This window comes from Eulemur rufifrons, chromosome 29 (assembly GCF_041146395.1).
Source record: "Eulemur rufifrons isolate Redbay chromosome 29, OSU_ERuf_1, whole genome shotgun sequence".
Taxonomy (NCBI): Eukaryota; Metazoa; Chordata; class Mammalia; order Primates; family Lemuridae; genus Eulemur; species Eulemur rufifrons.
Window position 1 is genome coordinate 77,609,173 of NC_091011.1, and position 19,527 is coordinate 77,628,699.

The window sequence follows — 19,527 nt, forward strand, 5'->3', positions numbered from 1 at the left end:
ATCTTAAATAAAACAAATTAGATAATTGGGTTATATAATATATAACTTTTGTGAACCCAACTTTAAGTTATAAATAAGTCCCTCAAGTAGTCTTGTCATTTTTTTCTAGTTTCTTTCATAATACTTGAAAAATTTCAAATGTAATATAACAAATCATGAGCCATGAAGAAAGAGGCCTACATTCTGCATCTGGTCTTGTGATCTGCATGGAGAATTCTAAAAACTGCACATTAGTGGCAATTCAATAAAAATGAAAACTCTCAAGCAAATAAAAAATTGGCACTAACTTGAATTAATCCAAAGAATATCCCTTGACCTAAATATATTTTCTAAAGCCAAGAAGGTTAGATAACTCTCTTAGAAATAAGTTGGGTTGTAATGTACGATGCACTGATATCAAATTGAAGAACTCCAGGAATTTCTTTCATGGACTTGTATCTGATTTTTCCAGATGAGCATGAATGTCTCTTTTTTCGCCCCTATAGCATTTTGTCCTCACTCTCAGCTGACACCTTCTGTCTGATACTGTAGCTTTGCACCAGCTCGGCATCTATATACTCTCCAGCAAGTTAGCTAATCAATCATTGCCTCTATTTCATCATCTATAAATAGGGGCAATAATAATACCTATCCCAGAGGCTACAGCAAGAGTTACTCCAGTGCTGCACTTAGCAAGGTGTCTGGCATACAGTAAGCACCTAATAATCTTAACTATTATAATTGTTCTTACTGTAATTATTATTATTAAGTATCTTATCATCAATCTCAGTAAATTCTTCATATCCCCATATAACAATTAATATATGATTTTTCACATTGCTTTTATTGTAAGAATGAAAAAGCAAAAGCTCAAACGGAAGAAATAATAAATGAATAAAAAGGCAAGGCCAGGCCGGGCGCGGTGGCTCACGCCTGTAATCCTAGCACTCTGGGAGGCCGAGGCGGGTGGATTGCTCAAGGTCAGGAGTTCGAGACCAGCTGAGCGAGACCCCGTCTCTACTAAAAATAGAAAGACATTATATGGACAACTAAAAATCTATATAGAAAAAGTTAGCCGGGCATAGTGGCGCATGCCTGTAGTCCCAGCTACTCGGGAGGCTGAGGCAGTAGGATCGCTTAAGCCGAGGAGTCTGAGGTTGCTGTGAGCTAAGCTGACGCCACGGCACTCACTCTAGCCTGGGCAACAAAGTGAGACTCTGTCTCAACAAAAAAAAAAAAAAAAAAAAAAAAAAGGCAAGGCCTTGTAAGACAGGGAGCTCGTATACTAGAAGACAACCTAATAACTCAAGAAGATCCTGCTAGGATCTTCTGTGAAAATTTACATGGTCTAATCATTTCTCATTGCCTCCACTGCTTTACCCAGTCCAAATCATGATCCTTCTAACAGAGATAATCAAGACTCTTCTAACAGTAGTACGTGCTCCTGTTATTTATTGCTTCCTTGAGGGTAATCTCATCTCATTATAGAGGTCAGAAAGACAGTTAAAATTAAGACCCATCATGTCACTCCTTTGCTCAAAACCTTCTAGTGGTTTTCCAACACTAAGAGGAAAAGGTAAAGGTCTTCCACTGGCTTACCAGACCCCGCAAGATCTTATACTCCACCCCCAACTTCCTTCAGCCTTTCCCTGGTCTAGTCGATCTCCTCGCTCAGGGCCTGTCTCCTACACACTCTATATTTATCTATTTACTTTACTATTTGTGTCTCCTACAGGAATATAAATGTCATGACAGCAGGGGTTTTTTTTCTTGCCCACTGTCATATTCTCAGCACCTACACAATGTCTTCTACATAGCAGGTACTCAGTAGTTTCTGAATAAAATGAATGATTAAGCTACTTTAGTTATATAATTTATTACTTAAAATCCAGCCGCAGTCGCTTCCCTTGGGGCCTTTGATATGCCTTTTTGATATTGTGTGTGTTTGGAGTGGAGGAAAGTTTCACATAGAAAAGTAATTTTGGGTTAAGTTATTGGAACAGAGCAAAGTACTAGTGAGTCAGAAGATGGAAAGTTGGAAAAGTGGATCTCTGAGTACTTAGAATGTACATTAAGGATATTGGTCACCTGGGAGACATTGGCAAGGAGTACAAAGAAGTTGGAGACCATCATGAGGAAAAAACAAAACAAAACAGAAAAGTGAAGAAATCACATTTCATCTGCCTTATAATTTTGCCTCATGCAGGCTGCCTCTACTTCCTTCTTCCAAGAGATTAGTAAAGATCCTCAAAGGGACCACTGAACTCCAGAGCTGCTAGTATTCCATTCACACAATCTTTCCATACAGGAAAGGAGTCCCTTGCCCTATAGTCACTATTAACCTGTTCTGAAGAGCTTAGAGTGCCAGACAGAGTGAGGAGTAGATGGGAGATATTAAATTCTAGGATGTTTGTGGAAAAGCAGAGTTCCACTTATCATACCTGTTTTCTCTTCCCATCTTTGATTAAGAAGGCTTCCTTCATTCTTGCTTCTCTTGCCTAGAAGATGCTAGGGGAAGGATTCTAAAAAGTCCTTTGTTGGGAAGGGCCAGAGTTAATAGCCAATGACAAATAGAAGAAACTCATGGACATAGGGTAAATTTTCCATGATTTGTCATCTTTAGGAACACTCTCGAAAAGCTAATTTCCCCTTTTAGGGTAACATACTACAAAAATGTAGAGAAAAATATCCACTAGAGATGAAATTACCTCAGGGACAAAAGGAAGAAGTCGCACTTTCACAGATTATTTGTGGAACTGTCAGATCTGTTATCTGAAAGCAGCTATACATTTATTAACATTTATTCTCCATGTCATATTATACAATTCACTTCTGAATTGGAGATATAGTTAGTTGAGATAGGAAAGAATAATTAAAACAGAGCCCATTCCAGACCTCTTCTATTACTAACTTTGGTCATCTTCATGTATTTTAAGTATGTTTATGATCCTTATTATTCATATGTTGCTAATGTAATGCTTATAATTAGGGAAAATAAAGTAATGACGTATCACTCTTACTACAAAAATTATCTAAAATTTGGAAATAGGCAAAAGATATTAATGGCTGGTCTTTCATTAGAGGGCTACATTTGAATTTCTATCAAAACAGCTACTTTATGGTTAATTAGTAGAGTTTTATCCAGAATGTGAACAATGTCTGTGCAATGAACAAGCTAAAAGGTTATGGTTTATTATATTGGAAGATGCTAAACCAGTTTTGTATATACAAATCTCTGACTTATCCGAATATTTTTTAATATATAATACATATATATTACTAGTTTCTCAAATGCTCTTTGGACTAGTTTTAACATCTTACTAGTTTCCTCATTAGGTAATGAGTTAAAATTCCTCTCAAAATCATCCTATGTTCTAGTGAATTTACGTAATGAGATTTAGTTTATTGGTAAATCACTTCATATGCTTACTTCACAACCTGAAACATTACACTTATCATTTGTCTTTCCTGTTTTCTACAACCACAACACCTCCACCTCCCATCCAAGTCATTACATGATTAATTCTTGGTTTTTCATAGGCCCCAAACCTGCTTGGTATTATGACTTTGTAACAAGATGTCTGTCAAAATGAACTTCACCTAAACTACATAAGCAGTAAGTAACTAGAAGAAAACATTCGATAGGTCAAATTTATTTTTCCCATCCTTATGACTTTTAAAGCAGATATGTAAATCAAAATGGGATATGGGACTTTACAGTGATAGTAAACTGAGTTCAACAAAGAGAAAATATTCTGAATGCCCTATGGAAGATTAAGTTAAATGAAAAATGATGGCACCCAAAAGTTATACCACCATTGAAGGTTATGCTACAAAAGTTTTCAAAAAGAAAAAACCTGTAATAGAACAGTCATAGAAAATAGGTTTTTTTTAAATAAAATTATGTACTGTTTCTCCCAGTATCCTTGTAATATTACACTTTCCAAGTGGCAATCAGCAAGTCTCTGAGCATTCATAAACATAATAATTTCATCTTTAAGACTTAAAGAAACCTTTCTTTCTATCTATGGTCAAATTTTTCTTCATTATTTTCATCCTCGTTAAAGGAGAAGCATAATGAAGCAAAAAGAAACATTTCTAAAGATTGTTATATATGAATAGTCTATAATTTGGTATTATTTCTTACTTATCCTTTTATACAGCCTCACTGTTACCATTTCATTTTAGAAGATGTATGAAAATACTTGTATTAAAATATTAAACTAAATAAATGAAATGAGAAAAATTGGTAATATTGCATAATAGAATTTAAGATGCTATTTCTTCTACTTGGCTGAATGAATAAAATATCAATGTTAGCTAATATAGTTTAGAAAATTGTTAATATCCTTTCTATACTGTCAAGAAATATTGAAAAATAATATAGAATGTTGACTTAAAAGGGGAAGAAAACATAAATGGCAAAAACTTCTGTTCCTAGTGAGATTTCCTATAATATGGTATTTACTATAAATAAAAAAATAAAATCCTTTTCATCTGAAATGACAAATTTTCTGTTAAAATTTCTAATAAATACTAAAAATTATTAGTCATTCAGTTCCTATTCATGTTGAAATAGTCATCCTTCAAGTTTAAATTTATGAGTAGTTTTGTTTAAAAATAAAATTTGTAACAGATCAACTGTCATTGATTTAGACACCTTTAAATATTAACTATTATAAACTCATTTAAAAAAAAAAAAACTGAGGTCAGATTTGGCCCAAGGTCACACTAATATATCTCTCATTGTCTACTAGTGACATTTGCTGAATATTACCTTAGGCTACATTTTTAGCATTCCCTCTGGCATGCTGAGATTAGATATGACATTTCTTGGTCAGAATGAAACACAAGGTCAATTCTAAAGAATATAATACTGTATCTTTTCCGTGCAACTTTGCATTTGCTTATCTATGGTACACAGACTGTTCATTTTTAAACATTGGACTTATGAACCACTACTAGCACACGCTAAATCCTTCTTACAGGATGCCTCCTCACCACCATTGCCCCGGCCAATACGACTACCTCCCGAACTCTCAGCAAAATCCCTGAGAAAATAACCACGGTGGAGAACAGAATTCTCCAGCTTCTATTGTAAGAGGTTCAGGGAGTTTAACCTCCCACCATCTGGGAAGGGTCGTAGTTTCATTAGCAGAAATCTTCCCATTGAGACAATGTTATAATCCACAAGAACTATTATTCAACTCTATTATGAGTTAAACAAGATTGTGGATAACAACAAACAAGTATCAATTATTTATAAAAATTCTTAGGAAAAATAACTCATTGGTAAGTTTGTAATAGGAAGAAAAGTTCTAAAATGTCAAGAACTATGCTTTATTTTTCTTTCTAAAGCCTTAAAGTGAAAAACAAAAAGTAGTAACAATAAAAATCCACATTTGTCTTGAGAGCCAGCTTCGCTCTCATAATCACCCTGTCATATCCAGTTAACCTGATTAGAGTCAATTAGTAAATGACATTAGTAAATGAAAATATACTTGAGTTTTACTCTCTGAAAGACATGCAGAGCTTGTATAATGCAAGCACTTTTTTCAACCAAACATATGGATACTTAGTTGAAATCAAGTCAAAAAATCTTATAAACCACTAATCTCTAATACAAAGGAAACTCAACTTAAATATAAAAATATAATTATAATTAATTCTTGGTATGGCTATTGGTATTAAACTACATGGCACAATAAAATATACTAAATATGTAGTTATGGGTTTATTTTACTTATTCTAGGTCTTATCTAGAAAGGCACACCTAGAGGTGGGTTTAGGATCCTGATTACAGGATTATATTATCAGCAATCAGATTATTTGAAAACTTGAAAATAATGCTCTTACTCCTTAAGTTAAACAGTATCTCCAAACAAATAGTACTATTAGGATAAACTCAACTGAAGGCCTATAAATACACATTTCCTTCTATATGCAGCAATCTGTCTTCTTAGGTATCTAGGAAATGTTACCGTCTGTTGAAGGAGCCTGTGCTGTGCTACTTCAACCTTCTCTATTAAATAAAGTGACTGTCAGTAACTGGGTTGAAGCTACAGAGCACAGATAGCTCTTTATATCTATAAGAAGTGCAATGAGCCATCCAAGCTAACACAGCAGAGAGAACATTCACTAACCAAATGATTGTAGAGACCCATTGAATTGATAGATGTATGAATTGTATGGCATAGAGGAGCCCATGACAAAAATGGTAACAGATTTGAAGGCCATTAACAGGCTCCTTTATCCATTCTGGCATGGCGTATTAGTATGAGACAGGCTCCCTGTTTTCTCTCTCTTTAATGATACTGTTCTATGAACCAATGAATGTTTTCATTTGGAAAATAAGAAAGCATTGACATGTTATCTGAACAGTGGTTTCTTTAGTGATGCCAAGGGAATAAATATGCTAATTCTGTGCTTTGAAGAATGTACCGGGTAAGGCCCATTACTTCACTGATTTCAGCGAATACTAGGCCCACATGAGAAAAGGTTAATACTACACACCACAGGATATTTTGTTATGCAAAACTTTTGATGTAAATGTGTAATGGAAAATTTCAGTGACACTTTGATGTGCTTTTAAATGGTAATTTTCATATTACATTCTCTGAAGTAAAGTTTAACTTATCATTTGTTAATTATAATACTTGAAGCAATTTACCTCAAACTATTGCTTGATTGTTCATAAAAGAAGCTATTACTATGAAAAGCTACCACAGAAAAATGGTGAAATATTCACAAAATTTTACACAAATAATGCCTTTTAATATGAGACTAAAAGACAATTTTCCTCATATACACATGAATGTACAAAAACACATTCCTTGAAGAAATAATATTTCCTCAGAACACCAGGGCTTTTACAGAAGGAGCTAAATAACAGCAGAAGTGCCAACTAGAAAGAAGTGTTCCCTAGCTTTAAAACTGGAACGAAACAACTCTCAACATTTGCAAAACATTCCTTTATTATTAGAAATAAATTATTTGTATAAAAATTTGCATGCATCAATCATTGCATTTATTTTTAGCACAACCCAGGGCTTCAATCCGGTCAGCCATTACAAGAAACAGACTCATTGTCTTATACAAGTTGAACAATGTGGGACAGGAACGAGAGTTCTCACAATCACAGAAAAATACTTACAAGATTAACATCAGACATGGTTTATTTCAACAGCATTTTTTTTTTTTCACAAGCTAACGTTAGTTTTCCTTTTGTGATTTTTTTTTTTTTAACTGCTCATGAGTAAGCAATATTTTAGCTTGACACTCATTGGTTGTATTGTATAAAATGGGTTTCTTCACTCCTGTTATTGATACTTTTGGCTCATGGCTAATTTTGTTCCTTACGAGACTGACTATTGATTTGATTGATTGTAGTCTACGGAGATCTCCAGGAGTGAGTTTTTGCGGTCTCATGTTCATTGTTTAAGATCACATACCACATTTCTTCAGATTGAATCATTTTCCTGTTTCAGATGGAATGATTGCTGTAGCTGATATATGTTGTCTTGGTAGAGGAAGCTGTTAAGACAAATTAGGAAAAATTAAGAGCATATAATAATAAATTATTCTGTTAATATGATTTTAAAATTCAAAATCTGTAATGACTGCTCTATGACAGTCAGCTTTTACAACACATTACTCATTATTTTTAAACCATGCATGTACAGTCATGTATAGCATAATGACATTTCCTCAATGACAGATCACCTATACAAAGGGGGTCCTGTCAGATTATAATGGAGCTGAAAAATTGCCCAGTGAAGTTATAGCTGTCCTAATGCACCACTAGATTACTCACGTTTGTGATGATGCTGTTGTAAACAAACCTACTGTGCTGCCAGTCGTATAAAAGTGTAGCTCATACAATTATATATCGTACATGATACTTGATAATGATAGTAAATGACTATGGTACTGATTTATGTATTTATTATGCTATACGTTTTATCATTATTTTATGGTCCTTTTACTTATATATTAAATAAATTAGGCCGGGCGCGGTGGCTCACACCTGTAATCCTAGCACTCTGGGATGCTGAGGTGGGCAGATCGTTTGAGCTCAAGAGTTCGAGACCAGCCTGAGCAAGAGTGAGAACCCGTCTCTAATAAAAAAATAGAAAGAAATTAGCCAAACAACTAAAAATATATAGAAAAAATTAGCCGGGCATGGTGGCACATGCCTGTAGTCCCAGCTACTTGGGAGACTGAGGCAGGAGGATTGCTTGAACTCAAGAGTTTGAATTGCTGTGAGCTAGGCTGATGCCATGGCACTCTACCTGGGCAACAGAGTGAGACTCTGTCTCAAAAAAAAAAAAAAAAAAAAAAAAGTTAACTGTAAAACAACCTCAGGCGGATCCTTCATGAGGTATTCCACACGAAGGCATTGTTATCATAAGAGATGACATCTTCATACATGTTATTGCCCCTGGAAACCTTCCAGTGGAACAAGATGTGGAGGTGGAAGACAGTGATACTGATGATCCTGACCCTGTGTAGGTCTAGGCTAATGTGTGTGTTTGTGTCTTAGCTTTTAGCAAAAAAGTTTAAAATGTAAAAAGAAAATTTAAAAATAAGAAAAAGCTTATAGAATATAGCTTTTAGGATATAGAATATAAAAATAAAAATATTTTTGCATAGCTATACAAAGTGTTTGTGTTTTAAGCTATGTGTTATTGCAAAAGTGCCAAAAAGCTAAAAAAATTATAAAGTAAATAGTTATTAAAGAAGGAAATTTTTTAATAAATTTAGTGTAGTCTAAGTGTACAATGTTTATAAAATCAACAATAGTGTTACAGTAATGTTCTAGGCCTTCACGTTCATTCACCATTCACTCACTGACTCACCCAGAGTAACTTCACAGTCTTACTAGCTCCATTCATGGTGAGTGCCCTATACAGGGTGTAATTTGTTATATTTTATATTGTACTTTTACTGTACCTTTTGCTGTACCTTTTCTATGTTTAAATATGTTTAGAGACACAAATGTTTACCATTGTGTTACAATTGCCTACAAAATTCATACAGTAACATGCTGTATAGGTTTGTAGCCTATAAGCAATAGTCTATATCATATATATATATATATATATATATAGCCTAGGTGTGTAGTAGATTGTACCATTGTTTGTGTAAGTGTACTCTATGATGTTCACACAAAGACAAAATCATCTCATGATGCATTTCTCAGAATGTTTCTTTGTTATTAAGCAACACAAAACTGTAGTAAGAATTCAATGACAGTAGAAATCAAAATGCAGCAGCAATTTTAATCTATAAAAACTAATAGTCTCATTTATAGTATATAGATATTTAGCAGAAAACTAAAAACATAAAAGTGTTAATTTTAATAAATTTAGGTAAATTTCAATTTAAATGTGTATTTTTTCTAAGATTTACATATATGTAAAATAAAAGAACAGATAAATTATCTTTCCCACAAAATACAAAAAAATATTTTTTACAACGTGAGAGATCTCAATTCTTTCAGTCTGTGACCAAAAAAGGGTTAAGTAATTATAATTAGTTGTACTATGAGAATGAATATATCTTTCATGTAAAAATAAATGATATTTTATACTTGAGAGGTGACCATGGTAAAATATCAAGTCCATAGAATAATTATAAATATTAAAGTAAAAATGTGCATTGCCAGTGCATATTTATGTTTTGTTTTGGTTTCATTCAAAGGATACAAATAAAGATGTTTAGAAAATAAATAAAGACTCAAAGAAAGTAATGAATATTTAATTTTCTGTTACCAACTTACTGTGAAGTAAAACTCATTACTGTAAGACTATTAGAGATATATGAATAACAAAATATTCTGTGTCAAATTTATCCTTATGCTTAACATTCCAGAGAATATAAATCAAAATCCAAATAACTCCTTTGGGTTTTTGAAAGATGTGATGAAATAAATCTCTGCCCTAAAATTCAAATATGATGTCCTATTTTTCAGTGCAATTTTGGAATGAATAATCATAAGAAAAAAAGATATAAAAAAGCAAAACACGTATGTGTTTCAATATATAAATCCAATTCAGGATGAAACGGATTTTTAGAGAATAATTTAGTTATTGAATATTGAATAAGACTAGAAATTATAAAATTCCTCCTCTGAAATAATTGACAATCAGACTCATTCCATTTTAGTATGTGGCACCGCTGAGGGACCAGACAAGTTCTTACCAAAGACCGAAACTATACAAAGTTCACGATCACTAAAATTAACACAGATAGCCCAAGGAAGTGCTATTTGTAAATGTTTTTGCTATTTTTTATTTCATTTGTTATGAGCTTCAGGCCAAAATTACGTGACATATCTCATCTACATTGCTCACACTTCTAAATAACTATTATGCCACAGTGGAAAGAAAGTAGACTTCCGACCTGGTTTTAAATTATATTCTATTTCCTACAAAATGAGTAAACAAAGGTAACTGAACCAGGTCAATGAGCCTCAGTATCATAACTGGTCCAAAACCTACAATACTGGGTTTTTGTGAGGATGGAGCCAGAGTAGATTGGGGTGGAAGGGAGGGAATAGCTGTAGTCTGGAAAAACCAATATGGAGTGCTATGTTCTACTTAATCTTTCCAAAAGGTAACATATTTATTACATTTGGTTTGGTGTGAGGTGAAACACAATGATTTTTTTTATGATTGTTTACTTTTATTTGTTATTTATATAATATTCTCACATGCCTCTAAATTTCCTCCAAGAAAATAAAAATATAATCTTTGTAGGCAAGAGGGACAAAAAATAATTGTCATAAAGGTTATAAAAATGACCATTAACAGGGTCATCCAACTTCCTGCACTATTCAATATTTTCAACAACTAAGAGTGTAGGAAATATTTATCAAATTTATATATAACAAGAAAGAAAAATTATAGTTGAAATAGAGGAACAAGAACCAAAAAGACCTTGAAGAAGATAACATTCATTCACCTCAGGTTGCTAGGAATACATGAAAATTTAAAAAAGATAATATTCAGAAGATATTCATTCAAAAGATGGTGATCTGGATCAGATCATCTCTAAAGATCATTCCAATTTTAAGGCTCTATATTTAATTGAACATTCACACTTCATTTTTTGAACTCTTAAAGTGATCTCCAGGAATAAAAATGGTAGAATTCTATTGAGAATTGAGAATGTAATTCACAGAAGGACATAACATTTATTTTTCTAATGGTTAGCTATAGAAGTATAAGGCTCTGGAAACAAATGATTTAGTCAACAGGAATGCAGTAATACAGGACAAGCTTTCTGGGTGGCAAACATCTTGCCAGAATCTTTATCCCAGAAGTATTACAGAGTAAAATGGATCAGGGATATACAAATAAGATAGTAGGGATATTTTTTTCACAGTGGTGATGAATATGCTTATGTGAAAATCAGTCTTTGAGTTCAGTAATGGTAAATTTCCATGTGTGCACCACACTGTGTTCATAAGCTAGAGAAAGCAAATCTACCTCCAGCAGCACCTGTATTCATGGATTATTCACGAACATAGCTTAAAGAATACTATATACAGCATTTGTTAATTGGGTACAGTTGGCAAAATTCATATATACCAACTAATTCTCCTCTCACCCTATTATGGACCTTTTTTAAATGTGAAATGTAGTTTGCAAATTCAGTGATTAACAGGCACTCATTGATTTCTCATCCAGCTTCATATTACTTAAATTTATTCTGTGTAGCTTTGAAAATCTTGAACCCGTGACCAGAGTTTCTGGCATTAAAAAATCACCTTTAAGATGAAACTTCTAAATGTGAGGACTTGCAAAGCTCCATGGCCATGAAGAAAAAGCATTGCATGTATGTTACAAATACACAACAAATTGATCAAGGAAAAAAAAAATTCTAACCAATGGAATAGTAGCCATAATTATTAAAATCCTCCATATATTTAAACAAATAAAGAGGGATGCTGAAACTATAGTCCCTGAATTTCAAGTCTTCTCTTTTCTATTAAACACAGACCAATCTATATTTTCAAGGTATTAATAGTACCTTTACCTTTATACTGTGACTTATGGTTTAAAAAACACTTTTTTGTATATCATTTTCATTGTATTAATGGTAATTTATCAAAAGTCTTGGTGGCAGAAAGTATGAGAATGTAGCAATATAGTCACCGCCCCAGTGGATTAAGCAGCCCTGGATTTATTGAGAATTAGACTCTACCCATTTTGAGAAGAGGTGTTTTAAATCTGAAGAGGTGTTGTGCATGTTACAGATAGTTGGATGGCAAAGGTTTTTCCCATATTCAATTATATTTCTAAAGAAACAACATATTTTTAGGAGAAAAAGATTACATTTAACTTATTAATTGTAGAAATACTTTCGAAGGTTTGTGATTTTAGAAGACTTTAGACTAATTTGAAACCACTGGTACACCTAGTAAAGGTAACAGGGACATGGGAGCCTGTGATACCTATGCCAGGTTCCTCACTTGGACTCCTATATATTAAATTTTCAAAAGTACAAAAATCTACTTTTTCATTGTAAGATGGTCATGTAGGTGAATAAAGGTTAAAAATGGTAACCTGGAGTGTGATTGTGGAAGGGTGTATGAAGATTTCATATACTGTCTCTCATATACTGTCTCTCTTGAATGTGTAAACTAATCACTTTATTTGGACCCAATTTATTCAAACCTATACTACTCATGTAAAAGATGAATATACTAAAATCTCCAAAGTACAATTTAAGTTTCTATCAAGCAGTTAAATTGTTTATCTTGATTTACCTTTTTTACTTTCCTTCACCTTCCAAAAGTGAGCATTGGACTCCTGCCAAATATTATTACAGGCTTCCTCTCCAAATAGCCCTTGTGTTTATAATCTTTCATTCTTATTTTAGAGAAAATAGAGAAATATATACGTGCTATATAATTTACATTTCAACATTAACAGAAAATAATAGAAGGAAAATAGTAGATGTATGAGATTTATTTCAATAACATGAGATTAATTCTTACCAATACTGAGAATTTTCCTTTTATTCTTTAAAGGGAACCTATTTATTCTTTAAAAGGGTGATAAAGGCTATTAATTTTCTTATCTACCACTTTCCATAGGTGAGTCTGGGATGACTGGTATTTATTTCATTGTAAGTTTGGTTGTCACATTTAGTAGCCATATTTTATAATGTTTCCTGTATTGCTATTAAAAAATAGGACAACAATAGACTCTGGTGCGTCATACTGAGAAGCCCCAGTGTTTAAAGTGTATCATTGGCCAACAGTAGTTTATTGACATCCTGCAATAAGTTTTGTCTTCTTACACTAATGCTTTCAAGGTACAAAAACAGAGGTAAAATTCTGTTCTCAAATCACAAGCATTCTACTCTAATGCCTGCAATAGTATTTTATAGTACACATTTTGCTAAGAGCCAAAATAGGCCTATTACTAATAAATTGCTTACTTATAATTGGAGAAGATTATATAATGATTTGTTACTAAAATCCATCCATTCTGCATCTTCTCTTATAGTTTCTCAAGATTTCATGTTTGCAGAAAGGTGAATATAGGGGGAGTGTTTATGAAATTCTTATAAGGTTCATTTCTCTAAAAGTTACTAAATTTGGTATTAGTGATCTGAAGGTAATATTCTTAGAGACAATCCAGCCAATAATTCCAGCTAGTCTGATTGTCATTGAAGCCAATAAGTTTAAGCAATGCTAATCATCTAAGGATAGTTCTGTGTATGGGGAATTAGAGTTGACAATGTTCACCTGGAAATCTGGATACCAAAGAAGTTTTGTAAATCTAGTGAAGACTATGAGTTGCTATAAATAATTAAAGGACATAAAATCAATTCTCAGTTTTCCCCTATATTTAGTGTCAAAAGTATAAAGAATAGGGGATACAAACTGTTGGAGAAATCTGAGAGGAAGAGACTATTTTTGCATAGGCTTTTATCCTTAATTATTGAATACCTATGTTGTATTCCCAAAAGACTAGAAGCCACTCTAATGTAAGTATCTTAGCTTTTATATCTTTTTGATCAATTTATAGAACCTAGTAATGGAAAGGATATAATTTTTACTATATTCAGCTTTCTGGTATTTTACCATACAAATCTTCAATCTATTTTCTACTCTTCCATAGATACCAAGATGGACTTTAATAGATCAGGTAAGGTCTACTGGATGGGCTTAGGTTTCAGTGTATTGTTATCACGTGCTTCTCCTGGAGTGGACTATAGAGGAGAGCAAAATAGGTGAAGAAAAGAAAAATAGGATGATGATTGTGAAAAGGATTCTATTTTCAGGGTCATGAGGCTTTCAGAGAAGGGCTATACTATATCCAATATGGAAAGTAAATGGAAGCTTTTGGAAAGCCCAAGGGAAGGAGACCACTTGAAAGAAACAAGTATTAATTGTGACTTAACTAAACAGACTGGCTAACTAGTTTTCTTATTTTCTTAAAGACCCAAATAACATATCAATTATTTGTATAAGATCTGTGGTAGCATATTCCATAAATATTAGTAAAGTGTTAATACTATAAAAAGCAGCCAGCATTGAACCAACAAAAATTGGGGAATAGTTTCTAAATGCTAAAAGATAATTTTATAGATGGAAGATACTTCCAAACCTCAAGTTCTGTAATGCCTCAAAAGAAAGACCTGTCAATCATTGTAAAGAGATTTTGTGTGCATGCTTGTACTCTGTAGAACAGCCACTCATCTTGAGATCATTCGGTTCTAACCAAATGGTTCTAACTCTTGTGATGGCCTCGTGCGATGTGGGTACCGCCATGCCCTGGACACATGTAGCACAATCCCCAAGACTAGGAGAAGAATGTTCAACGTACATCTATTTTTAGGAAGTGCTCCCGCTCTTGACCATCGGAAAGTCTACAGATGACTTACTGTTGGTTTCAAGACTCTCACAGAGTTCACTTTTCACCTCGCCATTTGGTCTGTCATTTCCTTTTTGGATCAGTTTGCTTTGCATGGTGGCAGCTGTCACCACAGCCTTGAAGCTCCTCTTGCGTTTTTGAACATTCTGCTCTGGATGAAAAATTATAATATAAACCTTGGGCATGTAGAGCATGCCCAGAGACACAGAAGCACTTAAACTCATGGAGACAGTAAGTGTTGTTGTCTGGATGTACATCTGAGGGAAGGAAAAAAAAAAGAATCACTGTTGGTAAATTTGACTAGTAGGAGATAAAGCAAATAACATACTAGTTTTAAAATTGCTCCAGGTCCTCTGCTAAAGGTGCATTAAAAGGCACTTATTGAAATTGTCCTTACTTATAGTCAAGCATTCCTATATCCCAACATGCAAGTGTGGATGAGTAAGGTTGTATTTTTTATTAAGTTCAATTCCTTAAAATAAAAAGATAAACAACTAAGATGGTGGGAGATTGATGAGCACTTGGGTTGATTCCAGATCTTTGTAATTGCATTTGGAAAGAATTGGAGACCATCATCCTAAGTGAACTATCTCAAGAATGGAAAAAAAAACACCACATGTACTGTTTAATAAATTGGAACTAACTGATGGGCACACAAGTACCCAGACAGAAGTAAATGTCATTGAAAATCAAGCAGGTGGGAGGAGGGAGAAGGGGAGGGGAAAAAATCCACCTAAGGGGTACAATGAACACTATTCAAGTGATGGGCACATTTATAGTCCTGACTCAAGCCATGTAACAAAAACATTTGTACTCCCTTAATATTTTGAAATTTTTTTTAAAAAGATGGTGGCAGAGCTTACTTTCCTTTTAGGATTATATATAAACATTCATAAGGAAGAGGACAAAGTCAGTCTGGCAAAACATTTACATTTTATGTCACAAAGACCTTCTTCAAAAGGTACCAGTGGGTTAAGAATTATTTTAGCAGTAAGCTTAACCTAGAAGGTAAATTTTATATGTAGTGGAACTAGAGTGGGAATGAAACATTCCAGAACATCACTATTGCACACCATTGCTTGAATAATGGTAGTATTTGCATCTTCACATCCTTATATGATTCTATCAAACCTGAGAAATCACAGGCATGCCATCAGGGCTTGATTTTTTTTTTTTTTTGACAGCCCCTCTAAAGATCACTTCTAGAGGGTTCTCAATGGTCACATCAAATCAAAATAAATGCAGGTGCTTTTACAAAATATGTAAGACCTCTTTCCTCCAAGATTATGATCCTCTGGAGATAGGGTGCTGGCCTCTGCATTAAGAAAATTCTCCTCCTGTGCTCATTCCTTATCCTCATCCTAATAAAATCGACTATTCTGGTACTTACAGAGAGAAGTCTCTCTGGAAGATTTTTCCTTTTATTACCTAGAGGTTAAGAATTCAATAAAACCAAACATAGTTAACTGCACTGCTTTGGCTTTTTTGTCATGGTATAGAAGCAGACACAATATTTTAATCTTGAAAATCAAAAACCTTTGATCTGCTTCCATTTTTCATGTCCTGAGTGCTAAATATAATTTCCCCAAATAACTTAGGACACTGAGGCCACAGAGAAATTGCATCTAAGGATTGTGAAGACATCTCCTTTGTTACATCTATAAGCCCCATTAATAGATCTGTTCACTGTAGTAATGCCTCTGAAAATGATCCTGATTAGTTCAAATTTTATGTTTTAATCTATTAGTCTTGACAAAATGTATAGTACTCATCAAACTTCCTGTGGCAATCCTCTGGAGCCAAGCTAATTCTGTCCTTTTTGATGAAGGATCAAAAAACATTCACCAACAGCAAATATCTGAATCAGCGTTAGTGTTGTCTTTTACTAGAGGAGATAGTTTCTCTTAACAGATGGCAAAGCTTTGACGTGAAGAAGTGTCCAAACCATATAGAGAACTTCAGATACAAGTAAAGGGACTGTCCTTGCATGTAAAATCATACTGTGCAGATTACTGAGTTTATTGTTCAATCCATCTACTGCTAAGGCTATCCTTGCATAAGACCTCATCGTAAATGTGGGAAAACCCTTTAGCCAAGTTGACAAGATTTGCTACAGTTAAGAAGGTTCCTGTGAAATGTGGGTATGTGCCTTTAAACCTCATAAATCTCCCCAAGCTTTACTATCTACTTTTAAGCAACCTATTATTATGAGTACTCCTAAGACTCTCATGTGTTGGTTAATCTTTGAATTCCTACTTATTTTTAAGGTAGCATTGCTGCAAAAACCTATTCAGAAAATCGGCTGCAAAGAGAGGACATAAAGGTAAAAAAGGAATATGTAAAAGTCCAAACCATACACATAAATATCCAAAACCACACAAATAGACAACCATCAGTTTTGTCTCAGCCAGACCCTGGAAAGTGAATTTAGCTTAAAAATAAACAAATGCCAAAATCCAGAGATCAAACAGTCATGAAATTATGAGAATACCCATACTGATTAGTTGGATTTTTTTTAATGTCTTAATCTGGTACTCTTGCTAAAATATATAGTACTAGTCTAAATAGTACAAAAATACCTTTATGTTTTTAAAATCTTGTAAATTTTCTTCACTACCAAAAATATAAATGATATTTTTCTTCCCTTAATCAGAATAGTTTCTGCAATATATTGGAAATTTAATCTGGCTAAATATTAGTCATGAAGAAGATTCTGTAATGTGAGCTTCTTCATTAAAGACATTACTGTAGTCTCTCCTTTGCCAAGTCGACTCAATGAAAGATGTAATAAACATAGACATTAGAATTAAATAGTACTATGCTTAGTGTACCAAGCTCTTCATTAGACTCTATACTTTCAAATTACACAAAAATGCTGATCTTAATTATGTGCTCTCTTTAAACAGCTTCTGAAAAACTTTAATGTGAGTTTGATACAGGAAAAGCATCTATAAAAATCACGCCCTAAAATCCACAACCTGACAGAGGCCTAGCATTTGTTACAGGTCCTTGGACTACAAATAGAGTGAGTTTTTGAACTTCATCTTTAAATTTTTATTGAAATGAAAAAAAGCCATATATGTCATAACCTCAGTGAACGCAACAATGGCAAAACAAAACAAATAAATAAATGCCACCTACTGTCATTCTAGAGAAACTAAATCTGTAGTACCATAGATTATAAGATTCTGAATATCTCTGATATTTAAGAAGAAATGGAGAGATTATATTAAAAGATTGAAAATGAGCACTTGATTGTAAAAAGCTCATGGATTTTTGTATGTCTATAGAAAATTCTAATTACTTGAGCCATGTAGAGAGGCAATATGTTCTAGCAGACCTGGGTTTAAATTCCAGAACCACTACTTACATTTTTTTTAAAAGATGAGGTTTATGGAGAAACTCTTGAATTGCTTTGTTGGTGATAAAAGCCCCCACGTCAACCTACCAGGCAACAATCCAAACCCATAAAATTAACTTGGTAATTGGACAAATGTGTGATCTTATTTTCCTCTCTGGCCTTTAATTTCGTATCTGTGTAATGGGGGAGAAATAATATCTTTCTCACAGAGAAGTTACAGGGTAGAATGATATAATCTTTATAAAATGTCTTATAAGTACAGAACAGCTGAAGAAAGATTATTCACCCTACAACTTTGAATCTAAAAGGATGCTAACAAAGTATCCTTTCAGATGTACAGCACAAGAGAAGTACCTATTAGACAATTATCCAAACTAGACACTTTTGTTAATGAAGAGCTGATAGCCATGCTCTGCCTACATGGTGTCTAGGAAAAGGTCTTTGTAATCTCACTGCAAAGTAGGCGGGATAAAATTTTGTCCAAATGCCAACTCTATTTGCTGATGTCAAGGCCATATTCACTGTCTAGGCTACATTCCTAGAATAACACAACAGCTCTCTGTCTCAGAGTGAGTTACAGTTCACCAGAATGCAGAAGGGGACTATATTAACTCCCTCTAACCCACAAAAATTCATCAAGAGATACTGGAGGTGTTATTGGATATGTTAATAATACTTTTCTCTTTCCCATGCTTCTTTTATGTGCTCCTTCCTGCCCTGTCACTTTAAAATACTAATACCCAGAGGCAAAGGAGTATCATTTCTATCACATCCACTGATGGCCTGTCACTGCCTCTGCCTCTATGCCGCACAGACATTTTGAACCTGAAGCACTCAGATGCACTGACGAGTTAAGCAATCTGTGGATAAGGCAGGAGGAGTTGGCACAATAGAGCACACTAACATGATGTCTTTTCTGGGACCTGTTAGAGCTTCCTCTTCATCCTCTGAATAGGTCATTTGTACACATCCAGGCTCGACTAAATGTAGGTCATGACCTGGAATCCAAAGACTCCAGGACGAGTGAGAAGGAGGGTATTATATTTCTTCAGGATAAAAACGATTAGTCTTTCACTTTCAACCCATTGCCTGCACAGAGAACTCCATAGACTCTGACATCCAACCTGGTATGGTTTCAACCCCTTAGTAACTAAGATGACCTATTCTGAGGCCTAACACTCAAAGCAACTTTATAACATGTGATAAGAAACAGTTTATTGTTTATTCTTGAATATTTCTGTCTTGTCTTGGATGGTTAAACCTCACCTCTGCTACATTAACACTTACAGCCTG

General features: G+C 33.8%; 1 protein-coding gene across 6 annotated transcripts in view; it reads right to left on the bottom strand.

The window, feature by feature from the left end:
* Positions 1-6,931: 6,931 nt before the first annotated feature.
* The window catches only part of GRM8 (glutamate metabotropic receptor 8), a 696,364-nt gene continuing 683,768 nt past the window's right edge, over positions 6,932-19,527 (bottom strand). For 4 of the 6 annotated variants that reach the window (XM_069461398.1, XM_069461395.1, XM_069461393.1 and 1 more), the window contains 2 exons: positions 14,884-15,130; positions 6,932-7,512 (listed from right to left, as the gene is read on the bottom strand). In XM_069461398.1, coding sequence (XP_069317499.1) covers positions 7,463-7,512; positions 14,884-15,130 — 297 coding nt within the window. In that variant the 3' untranslated portion in view covers positions 6,932-7,462. Of the gene's footprint in view, positions 7,513-14,825; positions 15,131-19,527 lie in introns of all 6 variants that reach the window. The other 2 variants (XM_069461397.1, XM_069461396.1) reach the window with 1 other exon arrangement.